General features: G+C 55.7%; 3 protein-coding genes across 7 annotated transcripts; 2 read left to right on the forward strand and 1 right to left on the reverse strand.

Annotated features, from left to right (window-relative positions):
* Window positions 1-537: 537 nt before the first annotated feature.
* smg9 (SMG9 nonsense mediated mRNA decay factor) lies at window positions 538-10,392 on the reverse strand. 3 transcript variants are annotated; one of them, XM_088905264.1, is made up of 15 exons: window positions 10,326-10,392; window positions 9,622-9,763; window positions 7,988-8,205; window positions 7,006-7,080; window positions 6,624-6,870; window positions 6,383-6,480; window positions 5,769-5,881; window positions 5,275-5,386; window positions 4,791-4,886; window positions 4,439-4,524; window positions 4,249-4,355; window positions 3,668-3,775; window positions 2,600-2,725; window positions 2,321-2,465; window positions 538-1,532 (listed from the first exon to the last, which is right to left on the reverse strand). In XM_088905264.1, exons 3-15 carry the CDS (start codon window positions 8,138-8,140, stop codon window positions 1,454-1,456), a joined length of 1,545 nt encoding a protein of 514 aa, XP_088761390.1. In that variant the 5' UTR covers window positions 8,141-8,205; window positions 9,622-9,763; window positions 10,326-10,392; the 3' UTR covers window positions 538-1,453. The 3 variants fall into 3 exon arrangements, with proteins under 3 accessions (XP_088761390.1, XP_088761388.1, XP_088761389.1); XM_088905262.1 differs by lacking the exons at window positions 9,622-9,763; window positions 10,326-10,392 and adding an exon at window positions 9,371-9,580; XM_088905263.1 differs by lacking the exons at window positions 4,249-4,355; window positions 9,622-9,763; window positions 10,326-10,392 and adding an exon at window positions 9,371-9,580.
* Window positions 10,393-10,545: 153 nt separating this feature from the next.
* Window positions 10,546-19,024, forward strand: LOC148814951 (uncharacterized). The gene is made up of 4 exons (XM_088905284.1): window positions 10,546-10,722; window positions 12,120-12,484; window positions 13,008-13,076; window positions 13,591-19,024. The coding sequence occupies exons 1-4, from the start codon at window positions 10,704-10,706 to the stop codon at window positions 16,651-16,653; spliced, it is 3,516 nt and encodes a 1,171-aa protein (XP_088761410.1). The 5' UTR covers window positions 10,546-10,703; the 3' UTR covers window positions 16,654-19,024.
* Window positions 19,025-20,932: 1,908 nt separating this feature from the next.
* LOC148814952 (uncharacterized) lies at window positions 20,933-27,482 on the forward strand. Of its 3 annotated transcripts, none has more exons than XM_088905251.1 (4): window positions 20,933-21,018; window positions 22,416-22,507; window positions 22,907-23,047; window positions 23,811-27,482. In XM_088905251.1, exons 3-4 carry the CDS (start codon window positions 22,913-22,915, stop codon window positions 27,423-27,425), a joined length of 3,750 nt encoding a protein of 1,249 aa, XP_088761377.1. In that variant the 5' UTR covers window positions 20,933-21,018; window positions 22,416-22,507; window positions 22,907-22,912; the 3' UTR covers window positions 27,426-27,482. The 3 variants fall into 3 exon arrangements, with proteins under 3 accessions (XP_088761377.1, XP_088761379.1, XP_088761378.1); XM_088905253.1 differs by having other exon boundaries at window positions 22,931-23,047; XM_088905252.1 differs by having other exon boundaries at window positions 20,944-21,018; window positions 22,413-22,507.
* Window positions 27,483-27,774: the final 292 nt, after the last annotated feature.

The raw sequence follows: 27,774 nt of genomic DNA on the forward strand, positions 1-27,774 counted from the left end.
ACGACGTGTTCTTCACTCCCATGTACCCTTTGTGTAAAGATCCCATCCAGCTGTTTCTTGAAGGCAGACAGGGTATCGGCTTCAACAGCATTGCTGGGCAGCTTGTTCCATCCTCCCATCCCCCTTACTGTAAAGCAGGGCCTCCTGTTCTTGGTTTTAAACACATTTCCCTGTCGATTCTACCTGTGTGCTGTGGTGGGTGTTTCACTGTTCATTCGGAAGAAACCAGCTAGTTTGATTTTGTCAGTGCCCTTGAGAATATTGATCTATATCTCTCAGAATTATACACGCCTGGGTTAAACACTCAGTGTCCTTTGGTCTAGACTGAATAGATGTATCTCCTCTAACTTACTCCATATACGATACCAGGAATTATTCTTGTCCCTCTTCTCTGAATTCTAAGACCGCAAAATCATTTTGCAGTATGTTGACCAAAACTGCCCACAGCAGCCTAGAAGAAGTCTTCCTTATGTGTTGGAGATCTTGAGCATAACTTCCCTGGACTTAAAATCCACACTTTTTCTATCACCCCAAGAGCTCACTTTGTATTATTTAATCTCCACATTGTTGTACAGGTCAGACAGCAGAAATCATATTAAATACAAATGTAATCAAGGGCTGTATTAACCATAGGTACACAAATGAGTATGACATGGTTCTCTGCACCCTGACTCTGCTTGTGTGTGAGTCTCAGGACAGTGGTGTGCCAGAAGAGGGACAGTTCACTACAAACATCATCCACTGTAACAATCACACAACCACAGAGGCACGTTTCATACTGTTATTCCACAGATACTGAACTCCGGCTGGCTTTACTGCACTCAGCGGGTGGTATTTAAATTATTCACATTCCCATGGCTCTGGGGTCCCCATGAGAGTCCCCCCAAACTTTCTCTGAACACACCAGAATCATCCGCCTGTCCAGTGCATCCAGACAGCCCCTGGGCTCCAAGCCTTAACACACCCCACTGTCCTCCTCTCCCCAGTGGGACAGTCCATTAACACACCCCACTGTCCTCCTCTCCCCAGTGGGACAGTCCATTAACACACCCCACTGTCCTCCTCTCCCCAGTGGGACAGTCCATTAACACACCCTACAGTCCTCTTCTCCCCAGTGGGACAGTCCATTAACACACCCCACAGTCCTCTTCTCCCCAGTGGGACAGTCCATTAACACACCCCACTGTCCTCTTCTCCCCAGTGGGACAGTCCATTAACACACCCCACAGTCCTCTTCTCCCCAGTGGGACAGTCCATTAACACACCCCACAGTCCTCATCTCCCCAGTGGGACAGTCCATTAACACACCCCACTGTCCTCTTCTCCCCAGTGGGACAGCCAGTCCACTGCGACCATCTGGTTCCCGCCCATCAGCCTCCAAAAGACAAATGGAGCCCGTTTCCACGGTGACCGCCTCCGTTGCCGGGACACCAGTCGTCGGGGGCGAGGAAGCCTAGGACAGCAGCCGGCTGTACTCGGAGAGCGCGGAGGACTTCTTCACCCCATCCCAGATCCGAGCGGCGTAGTGGAACCTGCCGGGACACCAGGCACAGCATCACATGACAGTTCGGAGTCGCTGTAAGAGTCCTTATTCCCACACCTGTCTCTTCAGCGTGCACAGCTGGCATGGGCAGAGCCAGGATATGGACTCTGCAAATTCCTATCAACCCATCCTGTATCGGAAAGGTACTAATTCACGGGAATGGTCACGACAACCTGGAGCACACCCCAGAATCACTTGGCGCAAGGCAGGATCGCACCCTGGATGAGACACTCTAGTCCCAGCCTTGAGCATACACAAATACAATATAGAGGCACTAATTAGTGCCATTTCTTTTCCAAGAGCCTGCTCAGGCAGATCACCTGATGGCATCACTAAAACGTTCAACCCGGCACATTCTTTGCTTTTATACCAGTAGACAAAACTCTTTCTTTTTTGCCCATTTTCACAACAGGGGACTGATTTCCTCACCTCTTTCCTGAGAGTCTTTGATGATCTAGGAAACACCAGACACTCTCACACGACAAAGACCCGAGAGCTCAGAGCTGCAGCCTGAGCGCAGCCCTGCTCACACGCCCCCTCTCGTGGCGGCAAGGGGAACTGCAATGTCACTTGAATGAAAGTGTGGTGTGAGGTGCAGGCTGCCGCTATGGAAACACCAGTGGGTATCTCAACACGCCTGAACAGACGTGGGGTCACAGCCAGGGCGACTGCTAATCTCCCAGCCTGGGGGAGGGCTTGTGACCTGGATGGGGGTTACAGTAGGATGTAACTCGCAGGAGCAGAATCAGGGCGAGGATGAGGAGGGGGCAAGCTCACCAGTTCTTCTCCGTGAGGATGGTGTGGGACAGCTGGCATCGCGGCATGGCCAGGACCTGGCTCCGCAGCTTGGCGACCAGCGAGGAGAAGCTGGGGTGCCCCCTGTACCCCGGCAGCAGGGAGAACAGGGGCGCAGTGCCGGAGCCTGGAGACACACACGGGCACAAGGGAGCTGCAGTGGTGTTTATCTGTTCGCATGTTTATTGAAGACCCAGCCGGTCTGGAAAGAGTCCGAGATCCCGGCCCCCCGGCCTCCCGCCCCCCCATGCCGGTCCTCACCCGCCCGCGTCAGCGCGTCCTCCCCCTCGCTGTCCAGCACGGGCAGCAGGAAGAGGTTGACCTCCGTGTCCAGGTACGCCCTCTCCAGGCCAGGGAAGATATTGCAGTCCAGCATGGACAGGGTGCCTGGGGGGGCAGGGGTAGGGTTAGTTAGCGGCACTTAAATCAGGGAATGAAACTCTACTGCGCTTCCTAAAAGAGGTGTTCAGATCTGGTGTGTGAAGAGCCGACTGTTACAGCTACTGCAGTTTTATAAAATAATACAATCAAGTTTATATAACAGCTCAGATTTACACCCAACATGAAATCTTACAGACAGCTTGTGCAACACTCCCAATTATAAACACCTTCAACTCACAAAGAAAAAGGACTAAAAGTGCTTAGAATTTGTCCACGGCGACATCTCACAAGAGTAGTTTTCCTCTGTTTTTCATTGCTTCTAGTTTACAAACTGTAACAGACGGAATGCAGTTAATTAACTGCATCATTATGAAGGTAATTGTGGAACCGAAAGACTTTCTGGCCCCTGTTTCAGTGGCGTGACGGCGTCTCTGACAGAGCTGTCAGATGTGTCGGTCTGCCTGCAGAGGCAGACACTTAAAACCATAAAACCCATCTCATTTTTTTCCTCCTACGATTAAGTTCCTCAGCAGCCCCAGCAAAGAAACACATGAAGCTCTGGGATAAATTGAAATGGACCCAGAAACTCACAAACTCGAGGTTCACGACCCAGGTCGAGGACAGACTCCGAAGTGCTTGCAGGCTTCTAGGTATCTTTAAGGTAGCAACACTAGAAGAGCTTGGAAAAGGTGGTATACCTGTCCAATAACGCCAATAACGACCTGATTTAGGGTTAACTCCAGCGTTGGGCTGGAGTTGGAACCCTGCAGACACACCAGTGCTCCAGGACTGGAGTTGGACAATCCTGTCTAAGATGGCAGCAACATTACATAGAATTGGGCAGCACACACCACAGGCCACCTAAGGCTAAAAGCACACTGTCTGCTGCTCTTTGACACACACGTCTCCTGGCCACACTCTGCCACTTCCTCCACCTGACGGGCTGACCTTTGAACTTCAGGTGAGAGTGCATCATCAGCCTGTCGATCACCATGTGCATCTTCTTCAGGTTCCGGGGGCAGAACTCGTCCCGCTTGGCCTTGTTCTGCAAGAACACTGCGTCGCAGGGGACGGGGGAGAGGCCACAATCAACAAACTGAATAAAACATCCAGTCCTGCGCAGCTCGGCGAAGCAACGGTCAGGGTACCGGACTCGTCACTGGAAGCACACAGGTTCGAATCCCAGACTGCAAACCCCCGAAAGGTACTGCAGTCAGACTGCTCCACCGCTCTGGACTGACAAGTCACTCAAACAGCCTAAAGCCCGAACAGCCCCAGGAGCTCGAGCAGACTGCTGGAGGAGTGGCTTGCTGGACAGGGCATACGATTCACAGATCGAGGAAGTGCTGACAATCGAGATGAGTGAATCTCAGAGCTGACCGAACGCCCACATCCACACGGAGAGTAAACAGGCAGAAACCCAGCACAAACAGAACTAATACCCCCCCCGGGCCCCCTCCCGCCTCTTCTAACGCTGCTGGTCAGTCTGGGGGGGCCAGAGCTCTGGCCTCGGCCCCGCGGGCCCTCACCCAGGTGGGGGTAGTACTCGCTGCCCTCCTCGGAGCCCGGGGGGCCGCTGGAGTCGTGGCTGGCGGACGGGGTGGACGGCTTCAGCATCTCGGCGGTCTGGAGGAACCTGCGGGCACCAGTCAAGCTCTGTTACGGCCATTAGCAGCGTCGGCACATCGAGCGGCTCTCCGAGGCCGGCGGGCAGCGCACCTGTACAGGCTGAGGTCGGTGAACCAGTCCTGAACCACGACCACCACGTGGCACACCGTGTAGAGGAAGGCGGCGATCTGCAGGGACTGAGAGGGACAGGGAGAGAGAGAGAGAATGGGTGTTGGACAGGAAACACAATAACACAGCCAACGCGATCAAAACAGTCCCCCTACTGAAGAGTAACATCTCCACCCGTCGCAGCCTCAAGAGTGCACACCTTTCCCACCTCGTGCCATGTGATGGGGGAAGGACACACCTGCCCAGCCTCGCACCACGTGACAGGGTGGAAGGAAGGACACGCCTCGCCCGCACCGCCCCATGTGACGGGGGGGGGGGGGCGACGAGGACACACCTGCATTTCCACGTAGGTGTGCGGCAGGTTGTACTCGGGGGGCAGCTTGCGGTCGTTGTTGATGAGGTGGTCCAGGACCGAGGGGCTCAGGATGGGCTGCGGGAGAACAGAACAGCAGGCCGTCAGAACCAGAACCAGAACCAGTGTCCATACTGAAGCCACCGAAGGCAAACCGAGAACACAGGGTGCTTTTCTGAGCAACTATCAAACAGGATACAGATGAGAGGAGCCTTTTGGTCCATTTTCCCTGTCTTATGTTATTACAGTACGTCACTGAAGACAAAAAAGAAGAGATTTACAGCCTCACTCCTGGAAGACAATTAGAAAGGAGGACAGCTGGTCCAGTGGTTCAGGTCCAGCCCTGTTAGACCAGGAGGACAGCCGGTCCAGTGGTTCAGGTCCAGTCCTGTTAGACCAGGAGGACAGCTGGTCCAGTGGTTCAGGTCCAGTCCTGTTACACCAGGAGGACAGCTGGCGGTCTGACCTGCGTGTCGAGGAAGATGACTCTCTCCTGGGTGATGAAGAAGTCAATGCCGCAGGTCTGGTTTCCCGCTCGCTCCTTGATCTCCTGGCTCTGCGCCCGGAACACGTAGGCCCTGCGGGACAGACAGAGCTGAGCGTCCAGCTGGGACAGCGGGAAACCTCATCACAGGACCTGCTCCTGCACCACAACCACCCCCGGGGATCAGGCGGTCAGCAGGGAGCAAGTCCCGCTCAGCCCAGGTGGGCTCGGTGGGCTGCAACTGGCTTATGAAAGTTATCCTGGGAAATCCACATCCCCGTTTTAGTGCCGGATCCCAGAGAGCTGGTTTCAAAGGCATGAAGGAGGCTCCCCTCTGCTCCCAGGACAGGAGACCCTCCGGATCTGAGTCCGAAAGGCTTCTGTTCCCGGTGTCCACGAGCGACAGCGGAAACAGCCGCAGCAGGAAGGGGCTGGCTCGAGCCCAGCCTCTCGGGTCGCGGGCGGCGGCGGCTCACCTGGGGTCCTCCTCTGGCGCATTGGTGGACAGCAGCGACATCACGGTGGACTTGCCCGTGCCCTGCAGCCCGATGACGCCCACCACCAGCATGTCCGTCTGGTCCCGCAGGTACTGCAACCCAGACAGCGGCGGTCAGTCAGGGTCCTGTCCATCAACGGTCACGTCACCAGCCAAGAAACAGCTTTATCCAGCCGGAGCCTATCCCAGCAAGCACGGGGCGCAATGTGGGCACAACAGCGGGTACACAGTGGGCAGGGCGCCAGTCCATCAGAGGGCACACACAGTCACAGACACACACTCTCATACCAGGGCCAAGTGTCCCAGAAGCCACCAGTATATCTCTACACTCTGGGAGCAAACCAGACCACCTGTAAGAAACCCACACAAACTTGGGGAGAACATACAAACTCCACACAGACAGCAACCCAGGATTTGAACCCAGGGCCTCAGTGCAGAGAGGAAGCAAGGCTTACCACTGCGCCACCATACTGCCATTAATGACGATTAATTAATGATTAATAACGGCTAAGTACTGGGAGTGGCTTGGATTAACGACGGAGCACTGTCCACCATGCTGGTGAAGTAAAGAGCGCGATCGGCGCCCTCACGGACCTCCATGGCGCTGTCACACCAGTTCATCTGGTCATCCACCAGCTTCAGGCTGTGCTTCATCTTCTCCGGGGGGAGGAGCTTCGCCTGGCCAATCACGGCTGCAGGGAGAAGACACCAGCCAATGGGGATTGAGAGGGGAGGAGCCAGCGCAGCATGGCCGCGGGAGAGAGGATGGGGCGCTTCTGCACAGGGCGAGGAGGGTGGGGCGATCCGAGCGAGGTGGCGAGACGGGGGCACTCACGGTCCACAGAGCTGCTGGGCGCGGCCGAGCCCATGCCCCGGTTCTGGATCTGGTAGACCGGCTGCGTGGGGCGCTGGCCCTCCTTCTCCGCCTTGGGCCCGGAGCCCGCGGCTGGGGGGGTGCCGGCGCTGGCGCCGTCGGGGGGTGGCCCCGCCTTCCCCTCCTCCCGAGCCTTGATCAGGACGATGGGCTTCTCCAGGGGGGGCCCGCTGGCCACGGCGGAGCTCTGGCTGGGCTTGGACTGGAGCTGGAGCAGGAGGACAGGCGCATGAGCTCCCGAGACCCGGCTCCGTGAGGCGGCCGGATCTGATTCCGCTAACTGGGAATGGCCAGGTGCTCGCTGGGCAGTGCGCCAGCCGAACGGACTGCACACAAAACTCACCCTCTCTCCGGGGGGCTTGGCCAGGATAATGGGGGTCTTCTGCAGCACCAGGCCTGGGGGCTCCTCGCTCTCGTCCTGTAAGAGCAACACGAGAAGTGGTGGGTCCCACACTGCCGACAGCCCCCCCCTCCAATAAGAGCGCCCGGTTCAGCAGACCCATAAACGGGACCGGGGGAGCAGGGATTCAAAACGCCGTCATGGGCAGGGAAAAGCACCAGCCTTTATTTACAGAGGTGGGGCGGCTGCCCCGGCTGGCACCAGGATGCTGGGCTGATCGTCTTGTTCCCCCCTCTGTGGGCAGAGCAGAGCAGCTGGACAGCCTCAAAGGAGCGACCGATCGGAGGGCGGTCAGCTCTGAAAGTGTGTAAGGGTGAACTGAAGTCCCAAGTTCTCAGACTGGTTATTAAACCTCCAGAACAAAATAAATTGACTGTATCGCGTCAATTCCACGTTAAGCACGATACCGTGAACTTGGGGACAGTACTGTGCAGTCGCCATGTTATTGAGAGTTTGCACGAATTGTGACGTCAAGTGGCCCCTCCTGCTCACTAGTCACTGTGATGACTGATGAACCGTGATGTACGAGCGGATAAGTCCAGGCTGCGCGCAGACATTTCACTGCAGGAATGATCTGCACGCAGAGTTAACAAGTAGACTGCATTTGGCAAAACCAGCTCAGAGCAATACTGAGAGCGATATTCTTATTGGATTAGGAGATGTATTCACAGGCCTGCTTCTTTACAGGGTAACTGTGCTGCTGCACCTCACCTGAACGTTTGTTGTCTTGCTCTGAACCGCAGAACATGGCGCTGCACAGACCTGGAAATTGTGTCTGTTTCGTGATGTGAACTGGAGGTTTTACGCGTTACTGTGAACGTTTCAGTTTCACTGTGGTTTGAAACGCACTCATCCACGCCGATCCTCTCCGACCCCGGAATATCAAAAGAGCGTTGCAGCTCCCCCAGGGACCCAGGTCACTCACCCTTCGCTCTCGAGGCTCTCGAGGCATATACTCTCTCTCGCGCCCCGGCCCGGACAGGTTCTGACCCGGCATCCCGGGCTCCCGGTCCCGACGGCGCCTCCTCCTGCGCCCCGGCCCGTACATCCCGGGCTGGCTGTGTCCCGACTCCGACATGGCGGTCGGTATCCGCGCAGACCACAGCGAACACGGATCAGGACCGCGAGGGAGGAGAGGGGTGACTGAAGGAGGGACAGGGGCAGAGGGAACAGAGGGAGGAGGAGAGTTTTAAATGCAGCCCTTCGCAAAGCTTTGCATCCATCAGTCCAACAGCTTCTAATTCAGGGTTGCAGGAGAGCCCGAGTCTATCCCGGCAGGCAACAGGCAAAAGGCAGGGCACACCCTGGACAGGACACCAGTCCAACACAGGACACACACACCCTGGACAGGACACCAGTCCAACACAGGACACACACCCCCTGGACAGGACACCAGTCCATCACAGGACACACACCCCCTGGACAGGACACCAGTCCATCACAGGACACACACCCCCTGGCCAGGACACCAGTCCATCACAGGACACACACAGAGACACACTCACACCAGGGCCAGTTTTCCCAGAAGCCAACTAACCCACCAGCATGTCTTTGGACTGAGGGAGGAAACTGGGGTACCCAGAGGAAACCCCTGTGAACATGGGGAGAACATACAGACTCCACACAGACAGCACCCCAGCTCTGGAAGTGAACCCAGGGCCCCAGTGCTGCGAGGCATAACGATGCTACCCAGCTCCTGTTTCCATCAACTGAAATGTAAAAGTAAGCATAGCAGGGCAAATCTAGCAAGAAAGATTGTATTTTTATTGCCACAATCTGAAACAAGGAGCTTTGTGTTTTGTAGGTGTGCTGCATTTGGAAGAGTTGAGTTCTGTCCCGTGACTCATGCATAAATCACCCAGAAACCACATCCCCAGCAGAGCGGCTACACAGCCTCGTAACAGACGGCATTTCAACAACATTCCTGTAAATATCTGCGCGATGAACAGGATACAATTCCCTGCTGGGAAGACATTCCCGGTAAGGGCACGGTAACGAATCGCCCAGCCCAAAAGCACCAGGTGAGTCGGCAGTTCAGCACAGGACACACGATTTAGAGGCTCCAATTAAGCTAGCGAGAGAGGTGCATACAGACAGGTGCCTTAGTGCAGAGTCCCACCCAAACTGATCTCGAAACTATTTTACAGGTGGGACTTAAATAAATAAATATATATATAGTACGTGGCAGCTGCAGTACCTGTTACTCATCTGAAAGAATAGCACAACTGCTACTTCAGGTATTTAAAGGTGGGACAATTTGAAAACGCGCTGTACTTGTTCATCCGGTACCTTAGTATACCTTGCTTACCGTAGTATCTGGGACTTAACATTTTTAATGGCTGATGAAAATATAAACTGCTCAGAGCTATGAGTCCGTCCAGGTTTAGAGCCGTTCTAATGCCATAGAAACGCGTTCAGAAAACTCAGCTTTAACCGTCAGTATTTCACTACAGGGATTCAATTAAAAAAAAAAAGTAAGGCGCCCGATTTAACTGCCCCCTCTCGGAAAACCGTCCTTCGAGATGAAATCAACGTTGCTGCTTTTAAATGAAAACTCACCTCTAATTTCCCCCACAGAGCGACACCCGAGCAAAACCAGCAGAAACGCCCGGTCCGTCCTTATTCGACACCCGCCGGAAACACTCTCTTGAATTTAGGTTCCGGAAGCGAACAAAGCGAACGTTATTTTCCCAGGCAAGACCTTGAAAATGTACAATTGGCAGCGTTATTAATCTCAAACGCAAACCCTTAACACTAGAAGAAGCTATAAAACCCAATGTAATGTCCTATTTCCATTATTTAAATGACCGGGCTGTAACACATACAATTTCAAAAGTAATATTTATGTCGAATTCTTTATTATTACCTTGACATACAAAATATATTATGAATAAAGAGTTCAAGAATAGAACTCCAAACTTCCACCCAGGACTTGAAACTCTTTGGAATTGCATCAGTGGAAGAGAACAGTATTACTTGTTGAACGTTTTTATCCGAAGCTACTTACGTCAAAGGCCATTTACAGAGCTGGGTAGTTTTACTAGACTACAGCAGCCCCTCGTGTGGGATCGGAACCCACAGCCTGTCAGGAATGTGCCAGAACCCTGAGCACTGCTGTCTACGCGCCCCACATCACGCCCTCCCGCACCCCCCCCCGACCACCTGAATAAACTCCATCTTGTTGATAACGTGTAGCTGACATTAAATACACCCACACCACATCGAGTTTTAGGGGAAAATATGATCATAGTTCCTATAAATACCCTCCTAATAGTGTATGGTCCTCCTCTGTGTTCAGTGCTCCCTTTAGCCACAGCAGCAGAAATAGCGTTAACAGCTGACAAAACTTTTTTTTTTAAATATGTGTGCTGTTTTGAGGCCACAGCGCCGAGGGGTGGGGGAGCAGGGGCTTGTGGGAGATGTAGTTCCTGGCCGGCCTTCGCCGCCCCTCCGCGAGCGTACTGAATTCCGGGAAGTGAGCGGCTTTCAGACCCGAGCCAGGGAGCGCACCGCCGGAGCCTGGGCGCTCTGCTTTTGTGCCAGCGAGACCCGGACACGCGTGGCCGTGGCGAGCCGTGGAACGCGAACTGGAACTCGAGAGGGGGACCCGAGGAACCGCGAGCACGGCTGGCGCTGCCTGCATGCGCTTTTTATACCCAGGTATGGAGGGGTCACCACTGAGCCTCTCGGTACTTTGTTTTGAGCCCCCGCGGTGTCGATACGATCCGCGTCGGTGCCGTTGAATTTCACATTTTATTTCAGGCTGTTGGCTGCTGGGGACGCCTTATTTTTTTCCTACCGAAGTTGCGTGGGACGTTTTTCTTGAGTGGAAACATTTCGCTGATATAAGCGAATAATATTTATAGGTGTAGACGCGTTTGCTTGCTCGTCGTGTTGCGTGGTTGTTGTTTTAGTTGTTGTTTTTAATTTAAAAACTTCTTTTTTTTTAACGGGATCTGTTGAGATGCAGTCGCTTCTGCCTGAAAGCTGGCTTTATTTTCTGCACGGCGCGGAACCTCTCTCCGGAGAAGGGGGCGCGGGATGGGTTTTTTTGAGGGACCGCTTCAGAAACTGTTCGAAGAAAGTGGGGAAAAGTCGAACCGAGCCAGCTTTTCTGAGAGTCTCTTTTTTTTTTTAAATAATGATTTCAGTTGAGCTCTGCGCGACTCTAAGTGAGTTTCGCTTTCCGTTTCTCAAACGATCAGCGCGAAGTTGATCAAATACGTACAGATTAGATACGCATCGCGTAGTACAGCCTTTCGGTTCGTGCAGGACCAGGCACTGCAGTTATACGATGGGCTGCTCGTATCTTAAAACGTGCTGCTGATTTAAAGAATCGCGGAGAACCCGCTGGTGGACAGGAGCTGTGCCAGTTTGGTAGGTAACACACCGCGCTGGACAGCGAAGTTTGGTCATTAAACTAGCATGCAGGGCAGAGGAATGTGGTCATTATCGCACCGCGCTGGAAGGTGGACAGGGCAGTTTGGCATTTGGCACATCATTGACATCCATCCCTTTCCTAATTGCTGAGTCCAGTTCAGGGTCGCGGGGCAGCAGGGAACAGGAACAAGGCAGGGCACACCCTGGACAGGACGCCAGTGTATCACAGGACACACACAGACACACACTTACACACCCTGGACAGGACACACTGTCCATCACAGGACACACACAGACACACACCCTGGACAGGACGCTAGTGTATCACAGGACCCACACACTCACACCTGGGCCAAGTTTCCCAGAAGACAATTAACCCACCAGCATGTCTCTGGGCTGTGGGAGGAAACCCATGTGAACCTGGAGAGAACATGCAGACTCCACACAGACAGCACCCTGGGAACTGACCCCAGGGCCCCAGCGCTGTATAGTAGCCGCGGCGCCACCACTCTGCCCATCACTGACCCGCGCAACTGGTAACGTCATCGTCCCCCCTTATCTGGACACGGGAGTGAGTGAAGCTGATGGATTGAACAGGGCTTGTCCGAGCGGTTTTCAGGTGGGGGTCGAAGGTCACGGAAGCAGGGCGCACCCCCCTGACGCCTCCTTCCTTTCAGGTGCCTGTGCCGGAGCAGAGGTCCCGGTCCACTGCCGATTCCCAGAGTCCCGCCGGGGCAGGCATGCTGGGGCTGGGAGACGCGGTCACCTGCTGCGCCCCGCACTGCCCCAACTCCGCCCGCCCACCGGGGGGCACCCCCGACCCCCTCCTGCACCCCTTCCCCCCGCGGGGCTCCCAGCTGTTCCAGCTGTGGGAGGGCATGGTGGGGCGCGCCCCCCTGCCCCCGCAGCCCCGGCTCTGCTCCCTGCACTTCACGCCGGACCAGTGGGAGGCGCGGCGCCGCGACGCCGGCCTGGGCCCCGCCAGGAGGAGGCTGAAGAAGAGCGCGCTGCCCTCCCGCTTCTTCGACAGCGACGGCGAGGAGTACGAGATGGTAACCGCGCCGCGCCGGGCCGCTCGGGGGCGGAGGGGTGGATGGGCCGACCGATCGATTGATGTGTTGACAGGATGAATCGATGGGCTGATCTGTTGACAGATTGATGTATTGATGAGCTGATGGAGTAATAGATTGATGTATTGACGAGCCGATGGAGTAATAGATTGATGTATTGACGAGCCGATGGAGTAATAGATTGCCAGGCGAATGAGCTGAAAGAGTTATAGATGAACTGGTTGGCGGCTCCACAAGCCTGCTCTGGCAGGTCCTCAGCATCCCAATTAAACAATCAGCCTCTGTAGTGAGGCCGTGTTGGTGTGTCTCGATCCAGCAGAACTAGACGGAGAGCTGGTAGGTAAGTTCCCAATGGAACAAACACACGGAGAAGGCTGGGATGGATTTTTCCTTTCGCCTCGCTCCTCCCTGCTTCCTCCCAGGCCCCGGCCGGGAAGCGCTCGTGTCCGTGGCCGATGGTCAGCAATCGGCGCTCTGTCCCTCTCGCCTCTGCAGGTGCCGATCACCGTCCCCGACAGCCCGGAGGAGGACAGCGCCAGGGCCGCTGGGCTGGACGATTCTCCAGTGAGTCGCGCTCGGGCTGTTTACTGTGCTGTTGGAAAGGCCGTGGCTGGGCTTCTCAATTGTTCCTACAGCCATTCTCCTCCCTTATAAAAAACATACACGTGGTGTAGCATGGTAAAAACACAGTGAGATCAGGGTGAAAGCACAGTACAGAGCAGTGAAGCCCAGTGAGATCAGGGTGAAAGCACAGTCACAGTGCAGTAAAGCCCAGTGAGATCAGGGTAAAAACGCAGTACTGTGCAGTAAATCCCAGTGAGATCTGGGTGAAAACACAGTACAATGCCATAATGGTAAGTTATGGTAAGAGCCCATTAATACTGACTGAATATGAGAACCCATAGCAGAGTAAAGGTAAAAAGAAAAATGAGTAAAAAATTAAAATTCTAATATATGTTCATCACCCATGCATGTGAATTTTGGACCAACGCGGTGAGCTTGGTTTCTTACCAGAATCACAAAAACCCTCGACTCTAGCTCTCCCGACTCACGGAAATAATTTCCTTGTTCCGCACAGGCAGATTGTGAGCCAGCTGCACCGCAAGGCTCGGGGGTCCTGGCTCCGGCTGACGATGGGGACCCCCGGACCGGGCTGGCCAGCCAGAGCGCCCCGGGCCGGAGCGTGACGGGAGACGACACGCACCATGAGCCGTCGTCCCCGCAGGGCTCGGGGCTCCTCGCCGACGACGACGGCGACATCTGGAGCGAGCTGGACAGCCTCCTCAGTCCGCAGAGCCAGATGCTTGCCGACGGCGAAGATTCCCGCGCTCTGGATCCGGAGTCCTGGCCCAGCAAGTCCTTGTCTCCCTGGCTCCTGGCTCCCGCCGACGACATCTGGACCGAGCTGGACGAGCTCTTCAGCCGCCAGAGCCAGATGTTTGCGGAGGACGAGGACTCCGGCGCCGCCCACGCCACCGGCCCGGAGGTCGGGCCTGGCGAGAGTTCGTCCGTGCGCCCCGACTGCGAGCCGGCCTCGCCGCGAGGCTCAGGGGTCCTCTCTGCCGCTCGCGCCGACGAGCCCCGGCTGGGGCCGGACCCCCCCTCCGCTCCCCAGGGCCAGGCTGCCACCGAAGACAGGAAGCGCTGCGCTGCCCGCACTGCGGATCCAGAGGAGCCGCCCGGGAAGACATCGCTTGCGCACCCAGATAGCGAGCCGGACTGTCTGCAGGGCTCCGGGGTCCAGCCTGCGTCCGACAGCGAGGATGCCAAGATGAGTCCGGACCAGACGAGTCCGGACCACACTACTGCCGCGAGCATGGAGCACCGCGCATCGACGGACAGCCCCCTGGGGGCACCGGACAGCGGAGGACCGCGGGGGGGCCGCGCGCTGGCCAAGGACAGGGCTCGGAAGACAAGTAAACTCCGGTGTCACTTCTGCGGAGCCACGTTCCCCAGGGCCCACCACCTGGGGTCCCACCTGCGGGCCCACCGCGCGCTGCCGCTCAGGTGCGAGCTCTGCGGGCTCCGGGCCCCGAGCTACTGGAAGCTCAATTTGCACTTGGAGCAGCACGGAGCGGACAGCTCCCCCGCCCGCGGCGCGGGTCCGGGGGCCGAGGCTGAGGTGACGTCGTCGGCGAAGCCAGCCGCGCCCGCCCTCTCTCCCGCCGGCGGCCAGGGGGCCGGCTCCCGGAGCAGGAGCCCTGCCGAGGGCGTCCCACAGCGCGCGTCCGCGGACAGCTCCACGGAGCCGGCCCAGGCCAGGAGCAGAGGGGCACCCAGGGGCCTGGCGGGCAGTCTCGCGGGGAAGAAAGGCGCCCACGGGTGTCACTTCTGCGGAGCCACCTTCTCCAAGGCCGAGAACCTGGGCTCGCACCTGCGGGCCCACCGCGCTCTCCCGCTCCGCTGCGAGCACTGCGGGCTGCAGGCCCCGAGCCTCTGGAAGCTCAACCAGCACCTGCAGGGGCCCCAGACAGGAGGGCCCTCCCCCAGCGGGGGCCGGCGGGCCGCCTGCAGCGCCGGGGCCGAGGCCCAGCCCGGGACGGCGTCCGGGGAGGACCGAAGGGCCAACGGAGATCTGCCCTGGAATTCGGCTCCGAGGAAATCCGGGTGCAGGTGTAACTTCTGCGGAGCCGTCTTCAGCAGAGCCGAGAACCTGGGCTCCCACCTGCGGGCCCACCGCGCTCTCCCGCTCGGGTGCGAGCTCTGCGGGCTCCGGGCCCCGAGCCTCTGGAAGCTCAACCAGCACCTGCTGACCCACGGGGCGGACGAGCCCTCGCCCGCTGAGGCTGGGACCGCCAAGCCCCAGGCGGGGCGCCCCTCGGGGCCCCAGAGGATCTGCGGCCGCCCCCCGGAGGAAGCGGATTCGAGCAGTGGAGCGAGCGGAGGAGCGGCCCGCAGGAGGGCCGGCGCCAGGTGTAACTTCTGCGGCGCGGGCCCCTGGAGCCCGCTGGGCCTGAGGGCGCACCTGCGGGTGCACCGCGCACTGCCGCTGCTCTGCAGGCGCTGCGGGTTCGAGGCCGGGGACCACTGGGGTCTCAACCGCCACCTGAGGAGGCACCGGAAGGGGGAGTCTTTCCCCAGCGGCGGCGCCGACTCCACGGGCCCGCGGGCCCAGCCCGCCGAGGCCGCGCTGTCCTGTCCGGACTGCGGCAAGGCGTTCCGGACCCCCTTCTGGCTCGCCATGCACTCGCAGGCGCACCTGCCCAGCTGGCAGGAAGCCCAGAAGAGGGCGCTGATCCGGAGGAAAGCTGCATCCGGCAGGGGTTCGCCCATCCTGCTGGGGAGCTTCTCCGTCCTCAACCGGGTCCCCCTCTTCCGCTCGGCCGCCCCAGAGTCCCAGGAGCGGGGTCCCTTGTCCTTCCCCCCAGATCTCGCCCCCCCGCACAGAACCGAAGCTGATCGTTTGAGAACCGAAGCCCCAGCTGCCCCGACTCCACCGGAAACCCCTGAGCCGGACTTTTCCGCCGACAATCCACAGAGCTCCACGGAAACATCCAGACCCTCTCCGCCCCAGGACTCGGAGGCACAAGCCCCAGGAAAGATCCTCCTGCTGGATCCCGGCTTCCTCGGGAGACCTGACCAGCCGCCCCCGGACGGCCACGCCTTCGTCAAGCAGGCCTACCTGTCCGAGCACGAGCGGGCTTCGGCGGCGCCTCTGACCCCCCTGGGAGACTCCGGCACGGACGACCCGCCGGATTGCAGCGGGCTCCGGGATTCGGCGGGCTTGTCCGGCCGGGCTGTGCCCCGGGCCCCAGCGCGGCGCCCCTGCCCGGACTGCGGCGCCCTCTTCACCGTGCCCTGGTCCCTGGCACTGCACTGGCGCCGGCGGCCCCGGCGGCCCCGGCAGCACACCTGCTGGTGCGGGCTGTCCTGCCCCAGCCTGCTCCGGCTGCTCCGGCACGAGCTGGCGCACGTCCGGGACGCCAACTACATCTGCTGCGGCTGCGGCCAGTCGGTGCAGGGCGGCGCGCGGCTGGTCCGGCACTGGCGGAGGCACGGCCCCCACGGGCCGCCCCTGAAGTGCGTGTGCGGGGTCACGTTCAAGAGGATCTCCAGCTTCGTGTGGCACCTGCTGCGAAACGCAGGGGGGTCCCCCGGCAGTCCCGGTCAGGGCACCCCTCTTCTAGCCAACCTGCGCTGATCGCTAGAGACACCCCAACTAGAAAACTGATTGAATTCAGACACACTTTAATTACCTTTGCGTATCGCATTTTGTAAATGTTTTCCTGTGATATACCATGGTAAAAGCAATAAAGTACAATACAGAGCAATAAAGCCCAGTGAGATCAGGGTAAAAGCACAGTAGAGTGCAATAAAGTCCAGTGAGATCAGGGTAAAAGCACAGTACAGAGGCAGTAGAGCCCAGTGAGATCAGGGTAGAAGTGCAGTACAGTGCAGTAAAATCCAGTGAGATCAGGGTAGAAGCAAGATACGCTGCAGTAAAGTCCAGTGAGACCAGGGTAAAGGCACAGAGAAATTTGGTTAATTAAAGCATGATATAAATGTGGGGAATTTATGACCATGTAAATGCATTATGCTTTCATGGTGAAACTGTGTTAAATTTCAGAGTTACCATGATTACTTTTCACATGGTTATTTCTGCACTAATAAGTATACATGTTTTAGATACTTATTGTATATAATGTATATTCGACCTGCTATACTATATGACTGTATTAGCTATTACAGTGTCTGTATTGTGATCTGTTACTGAGCAGATGGATACAGGAGTGCTGGCTTTAACACAAAGCACAGGCAGTGACTCTTCATGTTGGTGCTGCAAGTGTTGCAGCCCTGTGTTGTCTGACTCTTGTGAAGGTCTCACGACTGGCCTGGTATAGTCGCAGGCTGAGCTCTGCGGTTGCAGGTTCGAGGCCTGGGTCACCTCACTGTCCGTCTGTGACCCGGTGTCCCCAAGTGGCAACGCCCCTCCAGCCGAGTGAAGGGTGGGGTGAGTTGGGGACCCCTGTGGGCTCTCAGGGTCAGGTCAGGAGCTGAGCAGGCGATTCTGGAAAAGGGGCGAAGATGTCAAAATAACATTGGTTCGCAAATCAGTTGAGCTCTAGCCCATGCAGTAGAAGGGACAGGCATTGTGTCTCAGCCATGTCCTGATAGCTTGGATTTTCCCAGGTCTGCTCCATGGAAACTCTGTGCCAACTAAACCATGTTTGGTTGGTTCATTAAGCTCTTTAACTGAACCATGTGTTTGTAGTTTTAAAGTCGGTTCAGATCTTCAGCAGCACAGTGAGGTTAGGAAGTGGCCTGAACCCTGTGCCAGGGGCTGAATACCAGCTGTCTGCTCCATATGCGTCAGGGACTTGGCTGAATGTCGCCATCCAGCACAAAGACGACCTGCGTGTTGAACGGGCTGGGTCTCACTGATGAAAATAAAAGCTGTTTAGGAAACTATAGGGGAGCAACAATTTTAAACCAAGACAGAACTGAGTTCTGCTCATTCTTTTTCTTGGAAGTGACACACAGAAAAGAGAGTCCTGAGTGTAGGAACCAGCTAAAAACAGCTGGTTTGGTTGAGGGTTCTAATCGATGAAGTGTTGGACTGAAGACACAGGGGGACTTCAGGAGCAGGACTGGGAAACTTGATTTGTAGAATCATTGGGACGTTGCACAGGACGCTGCTGTCAGGATCTCTAACAGCCCGGAGCGCAGAGGTAGTAGCTCAGACAGCGCTGCGCGGGAAATGGATCTGCGCAGGAGGGCAGGAGGATGTGGTCTTGTTGGGGCAGAAGTAAAGTGGAACATCCGAATCTTAAAAATAGGAAATAGGAAATATAGGAAATAGAAAACTAGATTTTTTTGTACATATTGCAGGAATGTTTTTTTTTAATTGAGACAAATGTCTACAGAGGGGTGCAGGGGTCAGCATTGCTGCCTTGCAGCGCTGGGGCCCTGGGTTCAATCCCTGTCTGTGTGGAGTCTGCATGTTCTCCCCACGTTCTCGTGGGTCTCCTCCAGGTGCTCCGGTTTCCTCCCACAGTCCAGAGACATGCTGCTGGTTTTAATTGGCCTGGGTGTCTGTGTGTGCCCAGTGATGGACTGGCGTCCCCATCCAGGGTGTACCCCAACTTGCACCTTTTGCTACACAGCTTCCCTGCGCCCCTGTACTGGATAAGCGGATCCAGGAAAACGGATGGGCGTTCAGACCGATTCCTTTATTTATTTAATTCCTTAATTCCTCTGTTTGTCAATGCATTCGTCTCTTTAGGTCACTTTAAACAACTCTTCTTACCAGCGATGATAAGCATAAATACATAGACGGAAACAAACACAGCTGTAACCAAGAGTATTATTCACTAATTTATAAAGTGTGAGTTATTACTAATCGTATATTGATGGTTAATATGTCCCAGTGTGTCACTCTCCTCCCCTTCCTTGGACACTCATCACTGCCAGCGGGACGTTCTGTGAAAGAATGGATTTATGATGAAGAGTGAGACTTCTTGTGTTGAACAAGGTTTTATTGTTAATTAAAATAAAGGGTACAGGCCAGTCAACAGGTGTTCCTTCTGTTCTTGCTGACTCTAAGGATAACTTTTGTTCTATATTTGTTTCTGTCTTAGATAAAAGTGCCGTTCAAACCTCTGTTGTTTTTAAGACCAAGCAGAACTCGCACTGGATATTGGGATATATGATCATTAATTCACTCTGACTGTTACACAGAGACAAAAAAAAAAGATTACTGAAGAAACGTCACAATGTCTGTATGGGTAGTATCTCTACACATAACTGCTGTACATTTAGATATAAGTTATATGTCTTATTTTGTTCACTGAAGTTAAACTTCTCTCAAAAACCTTTTAAATTGTCCAGTCCTGGTCCTGGAGGGTCACCAGTCAGTGTGTCCGCAGGGCTGTCCAGTCCCTGGTCCTGGCGGGCTGGACCTAGAGGTGACTCGAAATACTGTTGCTAAGAATACTGTCCTGCATCCTTGGTTGTTTTTTTTTTGAGGATTCAGATCCTCATTCCTGTAGGAACCTCCCTTGGCGGCACGGTCTTGTGGCAGGAGCTGGGGGCTGGATCCCGTCTCCGAGTCCAGGGCTCCAGTGCTCCCAGTCTGCAGGACATTGAAGGACTGAGCAGCCAGCAGGCTGGCCGTGGCGGCAGAGAGGGAAGCTGGGGGCTCAGCGCGGCCCCCAGCATCAAAAGATGAACTTCTCACGGGACACGGCCACGCGGTCACGCCTACCTCTTGGCGTTCTGCTCTGCTCTGCCTTGGAGTTGCCGCATGCCGAGATGTCAAGAAGCAGTCTGATTTCAAACTGGGTGGGTAGAAAGTGAAAAAATACAAGCAAGGAACTTAGCTTTGTATCTCTGAAGCCATGATTGGCCAACCTTGAAGTCTCTCAAACCATGATTGGCTGATCTTGAAGTCACTCAAACCATGATTGGCTGACCTTGAAGTCTCTCAAACCATGATTGGCTGACCTTGAAGTCACTCAAACCATGATTGGCTGACCTTGATGTCTCTCTCAAGTCATGATTGGTTGACCTTGATCTTTCTCAAGCATTGATTGGCTCACCTTGATCTCTCTCAAGCCATGATTGGCCTACTGTTGAGGCTCTCTAGTTCCTCATCTAGTAGAGGTGGAGCCCCTACAGCTCGGTTTCCAGTTTGAGCCAGAATCACGTGACTCTCTGGATGGGACCAATGGTGGGGGCAGGTGGCTCAGAGCTGCCCCTTAGTGGAGGGAGCTGGGATGAGCAGGCCAGGGTGTTCGGCCTGTTACCTGCGAGAGCCGGACTGCCCCTCCTGTCGGCACTAACGCTCCTCTCCGGAGGGTCGGGGACCCACCCATCCCTGTTCTGCTTGCCACAGACCCGTGGGAGAAGCTCGGAAAATAAACAGTGATTCCAAGCGACTAGAGGCGGGAAGGAGGAGGAGCCAGTTCAGCACGAGATCTGGAGCGAAGCTGGGAGCCAGCGGCATGTATCAGAAATTACATTCATCGGTGGTCCTGTAGGGGGCGTTGCGGAGCTAACTTTGGCCACAGGTTCTAAAGTCTGTGCTGGATGACTTCAGCATTTTAGAAATGACTTAAAAATCTGGTCACCACCTGGAACCCAGAATTATCTACTGCTTTGGTAAAATGGCGGGAGAATTTTTGGATCACAGCAGACATCTTGTACATATTTGAAGTCGCTTAATGATATATATACATACTTCAAAGAAGCCTCGATTTCACAAAATTAAGAAATTGTTTAATAACAGACCTTTACTGGCATAAATATCAATCTTTGTTTGTAAAAACAAGAATCGAGCTCCCCATTCAGTGTTTGGAGACTTCTGGGAGCTGTAGTCCCACAGTTTTGTCGCACCGGAAGTAACGGCTCCCGCAAGGGTTGCTGGGAGATGTAGTCGTGATTTAAACACCGCCCTCCACACCCCACCTCCCCTCTTGACAGGAAGATGGTGAGGGAACAGGAAGAGACGCGGAGAGACTGCACGCAATAAAGGCTGCCTGGCTTGAGTTGGTAAAAGAACAACAAGGTCGTTTATTTACTCACTTTTATTTTTTAGATATAAATATATTAGCGTGCACCTACTTAAGTTGGCTTTCTCAGAGGCAGCCTCTTGGCGCTGAAATGCGAGACGCATTGCCATCTCTCTGGCTAACTAAATGCATCAGCTTGCATTACGTCAGTTTGCGACACAGGCAACGTGGGGGTCTTTTTCGAACAAGAAAATACCTCCGGGAATTTGTTTTCTTTAAGTTGAAGATGGGGCAGCGTCTCGCAGCGCAGACGGCTGTCTCATCAAGGTGTACCGTGGGAAAATTGCAGGGCACTTCGGTGTGTTTAACCTCACGTTAGCAACATAATTTACTTCACACGCAGCTCTCATGTGCTTTATCATGATCTCTCTGGGCTTTACTGCACTGGTCTGTGCTTTTACCTTATTTCCACTGTGTTTTACCACAGTTTCACCGTATTTAACCAACATTTGGTGTTCTTCACTGAACTTTAGCCAACAACAATTAACTCTGAGGTTTCCAGGATTTGTAACTTTTATTGGAACTTATATTTCAGCAATTCTGTGTAAGAGGGTCTGTAATGTTTTCACAAATACGCGCTGTTGCCTTTGTGGCGATTGTTTTTTTAATATTGACAAATTTGACTTCAATATTTACAAACCGTGATGGAAAAGTTAGCAGAATTCCATTCATTTGTTTTTCTTACACTGTTTTTTTTTCCTTGAGTGTCTTTATTTATTTTGTACGTTTGTTTGGAAGTTTCGCTGTTGCCGTCCCGTCAACATCCTCGACTGTAAAAAACGAAAATCAGTGATATTTTATCGTTTTATCGTTTCTTGGCTACAACTACAACTTAACGTCTTAAGACTGAGAAACCTCCTGCGGTTCTGACACTGCGGTCAACGCTCTGACTAATGATTACAAATCCACCGATAGATCTGGTTTCATAAAGTCACTTGAATGCGTTTTATTAGATCATACCACCGCTTTTACAACGTAAGAATTATAACCATTGGGTGATTTTGTTTGATCATTAGTAGTTAATTAATCCCAGAATCTCAATGGGTTGCTCCTTGTGAGGAGCCAGGGTATCGGCTTCAACAGCATGGCTGGGCAGCTTGTTCCACCCCCCCCCACCCCCCTTAAAGTAAAGAAACCTTTACACTCAAGTTCTTTGTTCTTATTAATGTGTTGTTTTTAAGTTTGCTGCCTTTGCTCTGTTTTATTGTAAAGCATATTGAGGTGACCTGATAAGCACTGCATTATTATTATTATTGTTATTATTATTATTATTGTTGGTGTTTTTATTAAATGACTTGCCAGGCAAATAGGATGTGTGGTGTATGTTGAGGGGAACCCCAGACTCCTGCCAGGGGAAGAGCTGCTCACCTGCAGTGTGCTCTGTGTCCAGCAGGGGGCCCAGGTGGGGCACTGTGAAGCAGACGGGCAAGAGGAGATGCTGGAGAGATGAGCGCTCTTCCTCACTTCCTGTCCGGGCTGCAGTAGGTGAGTCCCTGCCCATCGCCTGTGGCCACTGGGCAACAGCCAGTAGGTCTTATAGGACATGAGTTCTGGGTTACACTTACAGGCTAAAGGCTTACTATAAGACTCTCTGGACCGGGGGTACCTGTAGGACCACTGTCCTATAAGACTCTCTGGACCGGGGGTACCTGTAGGACCACTGTCCTGTAAGACTCTCTGGACCGGGGGTACCTGTCGGACCACTGTCCTGTAAGACTCTCTGGACCGGGGGTACCTGTCGGACCACTGTCCTGTAAGACTCTCTGGACCGGGGGTACCTGTCGGACCACTGTCCTGTAAGACTCTCTGGACCAGGGGTAAACCTGTAGGACCGGGAGGGTGGAAGCCTTTCTAGACCTGCACTGAGGGCGGGGCTTGTTTCAGGTCACCATGGACCCTGTTTCCCAGGTGGGCGTTGCCATGGAATTGGACGAGGTCTCCGCGGAGACGGTGATGGGGGGCGGCGTCGGGGCGGAGGTGGAGCTGCAGGAGGAGGCGGAGAACGGAGACGCCGAGCTGTCGGTCGTGAGTGTCCGGACAAGCAGGGGGAGGGCTTTTCCTGAACAGGCTGCTGGGAGTGATCGTGTGGGAGGGGTCAGGAAGTGGGGAGAAGGGATATTTGTATTTTTGCGGGTGGAGGAAATGTTGTACAGTGTTTTGAAAGGTCGCCTGGCGTATTCTGTCAGAAAGCCACGCGTTGGAGCAGTAAGAGCTCGGAGCACGAGAACGGGCCAGGCCAGGAGCTCGTGGCTGTGTGTTAATATGGAGACCGAATTTCTCAGCTCTGCAGTGCCCTGCTTTTAAACATACGACTGCATGGTTAAACACTGTTGCCAGACCCTTCTGTGCACATCGTGTGGGCCTTCTCAGTTTGTGAAATGGGAAACAATGAGGTTAATGTCTGCAGTACATATTATTTCTACTTTTTTAAATATCCACCTTCTGCAATCTGTCGCACACTCTGCGGTCTGGACTGCCTCTGCACCGGGCTGGCCCTGGGCGTTTACCTTTAACAATTTTACTTGTTTAATCATCGAAGTGTCCGGAGGTCTTGTGTCAGGATGCACGCCCTGTTAGGAGTTTCTTCGGCCTGTGTCAGGAGTCAAGCCTTTTAGTGATGAACTGTTGAGAAGCCCACCAGTCCGGATGAACTCTTCTGGATTCTCTCTGGGATCTGTAGGATTTGGCATAAATTGTGACTTCCTCATCTACTGCTTTTTCCTCTGATTCTCTGTCATTCTTTTCTCCTCCCTCTCTCTCTCTCTCTCCTCCCTCCCTCGTCTCGCAGGGGCAGAGCCTGATCAGCCAGTGCAGGTGGGACCGACCCAGCCTCCTGGCCGACTCCAGCGAGGAGGAAGACTACAATGGTGTGGCGGAGAGGGGCCAGCGGGAAGGATGTCGAGGAAGAGGGGAGAGGCGGCAGGGGCAGGGCAGCGAGGGTGGCGGGGAAGGGGCAGGGGGCAGGACCTCTGATCTGGACGACATCTGGAACACCAGCCCGTCCAGGATGGCGGGGGGGGCGGGCAAGGACGGCTCGTTGTGCTGGGAGTGCGGGAAGAGCTTCGCCACGCTGGAGCAGCTGGTGCTGCACTTCAAGGCTCACAAGGCCGAGATGGTGTGCAACGTGTGCCGCATCACCTTCCGCCGCGTGGTCTCGCTGCGCCTCCACCTGGCCAACGTGCACAGTGACCTGCCTCTGCGCTGCCCCTGTGGCCAGGCCCTTGCCTCCCTGTGGGCCCTCAACCAGCACCTGGCGTCCCACCCGGCCCACTACGCGACCCAGCTCCAGGAGGTAGCACGCCTGGAGAAGAAGAGGCTGAACGGCCAGCCGCCAGACAGGTTCCCCTGTCCGGACAGCCAGCAGGGGTCCCCAAAAATGGCTGAGCCGGGGGACGAGGAGACCTTGGTATCTCCTCCCCGCCTGGGCGAGGGGCCCGGTGCTCTCTGCACCACCTACGCCGCCTCCTCCGCGGGGGACCACACCTACAACGAAAGCGACAGTGGCGCTGGCCACACGAGGACCTACGCCATTCGCATGCGGCACACCAAGATGGTCACGCTGGGCTTCTCCCCGGAGGACTTGCCCGAAGAAGCCCGGAAGAAGAAGCTCCAGATTTTCATGTTCCGCAATGTCGGCCTCCGCCGCAGCCAGGGGGGAGAGGAGGAGGAGGAGGACGAGGAAGAGACGCAAGTAGGGAAGGGAGGGGGAGCAGAGAGAGTGCCCAAAGAGGAAGAGCAGGAGGTCGCCCTGTCGACGCTTTTTGGGGCTCCGGTGGAGGAAGAAGACGACATCAAGCCAGACGTCGCCTCCCTCGTGCCCCCGCCTCCTTCCCCCCATATGGAACGGATTCCGGTGAAGCCTGGCATGCGTCTTGGGATAAAGCGGGAAAGCCCGTCTTCTAGCAGGGACCTGAGCTCGAGCCTGGTCGGCAAGCGGGAGGAGGAGCGTGACGCTCTGGAAGAGGATAGCAGTGACGGAGGGGACAGCCTACCCCCCGGAGACTCGGACTTCATTCCCGAAGGTCTCTCGGGGGCGTCCAGCGACTCCAGCAACCCCAGCAGCAGCAGCAGCAGCAGCAGCTGCAGCAGCGGTAACTCCAGCGGCTCCTCCTACCGCCCCCGGAAGAGGCGGCGGACGCAGAAAGCGAGGAGGATGCCGACACGGGCCGCGAACGGTAGCCGGTCGGCTCCCACCAAGGCTGCCGGTCCGGCCCAGTCTGGCTCCAGCCACTGCTCGCAGTGCGGCGGGCGTCTTCACCAGTCCGCCTACTTCAGGTTCCGCCACATGTTCTGCTGCTCCCAGCGGAAAAAGACCAAGTACCCCTGTGCGGACTGCTCCAGCACCTTCCCCACGGAGCTGGCTCTGCTGGACCACAAGGCCAAGATCCACCACTGCCACACAGTCCGCATGTATGCCTGCGAGTCATGCCGGGAGGTCTTCCCCGACTGTGTCGTGTTCAGGCGCCACACCTGTCCTGGCAAGGCCACCGTCTCCCCAGCCCCCCTCCGAACCCCGATCCCTAGCCTTGGGTCACCTGTCTCGGCCCCAACTCCTGGGACGTCGGTCCTGCCTCTCCCAGCCACCCAGTCCCAGGCCAGTTTGCCCAGTAACCAAATCTCGAATCCTCCTACTGGGATGTCAACACTAACCCTTAACCCAAGCAGCACAACCCGAACCTCTGTACCTGGTACATTCATCCTGGCCCCTACCTCTGCAACCGTGGTGCAGGCCCCTCTTGACAGTAAACTCATAGTAACCTCTGCCTCTGGCATTGCTGCAACACTGGCTCCTGTGCTTAGTAACTCCATGCAAGGCCGTTACACCATGACCACTGCCCCAGCTCCTCTCCAAGGGAATACCACATATGTTCCTGTTGTGACCAGCCGTATCCCAGTGCTTGCCACTGGTAACCCTATCCCAGCTCCCAGCAGTGCCATCCCATCCTCAATCCAAGGCTCGGCCATACTCACTCCTGTCCCTGGTAATCCATTCCCATCCTCGATCCAAGGTTCAGCCATCCTAACCACTGTCCACGGTAATCCGAGGACAGTCCCAATCCAAGGATCTGCCATCCTCACTCCTGTTCCTGGTAATCAAATCGCAGCTTCAATCCAAAGGCCTACCATCCTCGCTTCTGTCCCTGGTAATCCCATCCCTGCCTCAATTCAAGGGTCTGCCATCCTCACTCCTGTCCTTGGTAATCCCAAAACAGCCTCTATCCAAAGGCCTCCGGCCCCTGGCAGTGCCATCCCAACCCCGATCCAAGGAACTGCCATCCTTGCTCCTGTGCCTGGTAACCACATCCCTGCCCCAATCCACGGATCTACTATCCTCGCTTCTGTGCGTGGTAATCCTGTCCCTGCGCCAATCCAAAGATCTGCCATCCTTACTCCTGTCCCTGGTAATCTCAAACCATCTCCGATCCAAGGGACAGCCATCCTAACTCCTGTCCAAAGTAATCCTAAACCAGCCCCGATCCCTACGGTCATTGCCCAAGGCACGCCACAGGTCACCCCCTTGCAGAGTGCCCCAACTTTGGCTGCTACTTTGTCAGTGGGTAGCACCCTTCCCCGTCTACCCCTTCCAGGCGTAGTGTTGCCTTCCTCCGGCCAGGAGAAATCAGGGACACAGCCCATGGTGGCTACTCTTGTTTTCAGCAATGACATCACAGGTAACAGAGTTGCCAGGGTGGTTTTTCAGACTCAAACCCCTACTGTCCAACCTCAGATGCAGCCGGGCTTGACGGTCCAGGCGGTGCCTCAGCCACCCGCCCCGAGCCCACAGCCGCCGTCTCACGCCAAGCTCCCGAACGGGCACCCCAGACCACCTCAGGAGCCGCTGAAAATCCTGGCCCTGTATGCGAGCCGCGGCCAGAGCCAGCGCCCGGCGGAGAGGGGTCAGGGGCGGCCGGCCACCTTCAAGTGCCGCGAATGTGGCGCCAGCTCCCGCCAGCCCTCGCTGGGCATCTGTCACCGCTACCTCCACCGGGGCTGGCGCGGGTACCGCTGCCCGTGTGGGCGGGTCTTCGTGCGGCGGCTCCACCTGCTGCGGCACCAGGTCCAGCACGCCGAGGCCACCCGCTTCGTCTGCGCCCCCTGCGGGCGGACGTTCTCGGGTGCCCAGCGCCTCGCCCGCCACAAGATGGGCAAGGAGGAGAAGGGGGGCAGGAGGGAGCGGCGTCTCTCCACACAGACGCGGCCGGACAAGAAGAGGAAGAGGAGGAGGAAAGGGGCGACGAGGGCGTGCCGCGCGCCCTTCACCTGCGATTGCGGGCAGCCGTTTCGGAGGCCAGCGGCCTTTATGTGGCACAAGATCCAGAACACTCGGCCTCTCAGGCGACCGTCCCGTGCCAGCGTGCCCGTGTCCGGGTTCTCCTGTAGTTCAGCCAATAGGATTGTCTAGTACCTCCCCTTTTGTTTTTGCAATTCTTTTTTTATAATAAAAGATGCAAATGGAAAAGTGTATAAAAGTGAGAAACTTTATCCAGCTCTGCTACTTCGATATATTTGAATCTATGGGTTCTTTGTTAATGAGGTGGCAGGCAACTCGGAGGTGAGAAGCAGTATGTAGCCTGGACAGTACTGGAACAGCAGGTGGCTGCCGTCAGTGGTGTTTGCGGACCACAAGGCGGCGCTCTTGCCTTCGCAGCAGACGTTCCGAACTAGTTCCTCAAGCTCAACTTCTGGTGAGGTGTTAAGACACTGATATTCACTCCTGGTCCTGTAGGGGGCACTGTGTGACCTGGTTTTCA

Source organism: Atractosteus spatula, chromosome 25 (genome assembly GCF_055471065.1).
Source record: "Atractosteus spatula isolate fAtrSpa1 chromosome 25, fAtrSpa1.hap1, whole genome shotgun sequence".
In the NCBI taxonomy this organism is placed as follows: Eukaryota; Metazoa; Chordata; class Actinopteri; order Semionotiformes; family Lepisosteidae; genus Atractosteus; species Atractosteus spatula.

What these genes read in the sequence shown, in the direction of transcription:
- smg9 (XM_088905262.1), bottom strand. Translation starts at nt 9,392, where the DNA reads ATGTTAAGTCCCAGATACTACG. An exon ending in GCGCCAGAGGAGGACCCCAG is followed by an intron (nt 5,387 to 5,768) that starts GTGAGCCGCCGC and finishes TCTGTCCCGCAG; the next exon opens with GGCCTACGTGTTCCGGGCGC. An exon ending in GGACGCGCTGACGCGGGCGG is followed by an intron (nt 2,466 to 2,599) that starts GTGAGGACCGGC and finishes GTGTGTCTCCAG; the next exon opens with GCTCCGGCACTGCGCCCCTG.
- LOC148814951 (XM_088905284.1), top strand. An exon ending in TTCGACAGCGACGGCGAGGA is followed by an intron (nt 12,485 to 13,007) that starts GTACGAGATGGT and finishes TCGCCTCTGCAG; the next exon opens with GTGCCGATCACCGTCCCCGA. An exon ending in CTGGGCTGGACGATTCTCCA is followed by an intron (nt 13,077 to 13,590) that starts GTGAGTCGCGCT and finishes TGTTCCGCACAG; the next exon opens with GCAGATTGTGAGCCAGCTGC.
- LOC148814952 (XM_088905251.1), top strand. Translation starts at nt 22,913, where the DNA reads ATGGACCCTGTTTCCCAGGTGGGCGTTGCCATGGAATTGGACGAGGTC. An exon ending in GAGACGCCGAGCTGTCGGTC is followed by an intron (nt 23,048 to 23,810) that starts GTGAGTGTCCGG and finishes CTCGTCTCGCAG; the next exon opens with GGGCAGAGCCTGATCAGCCA.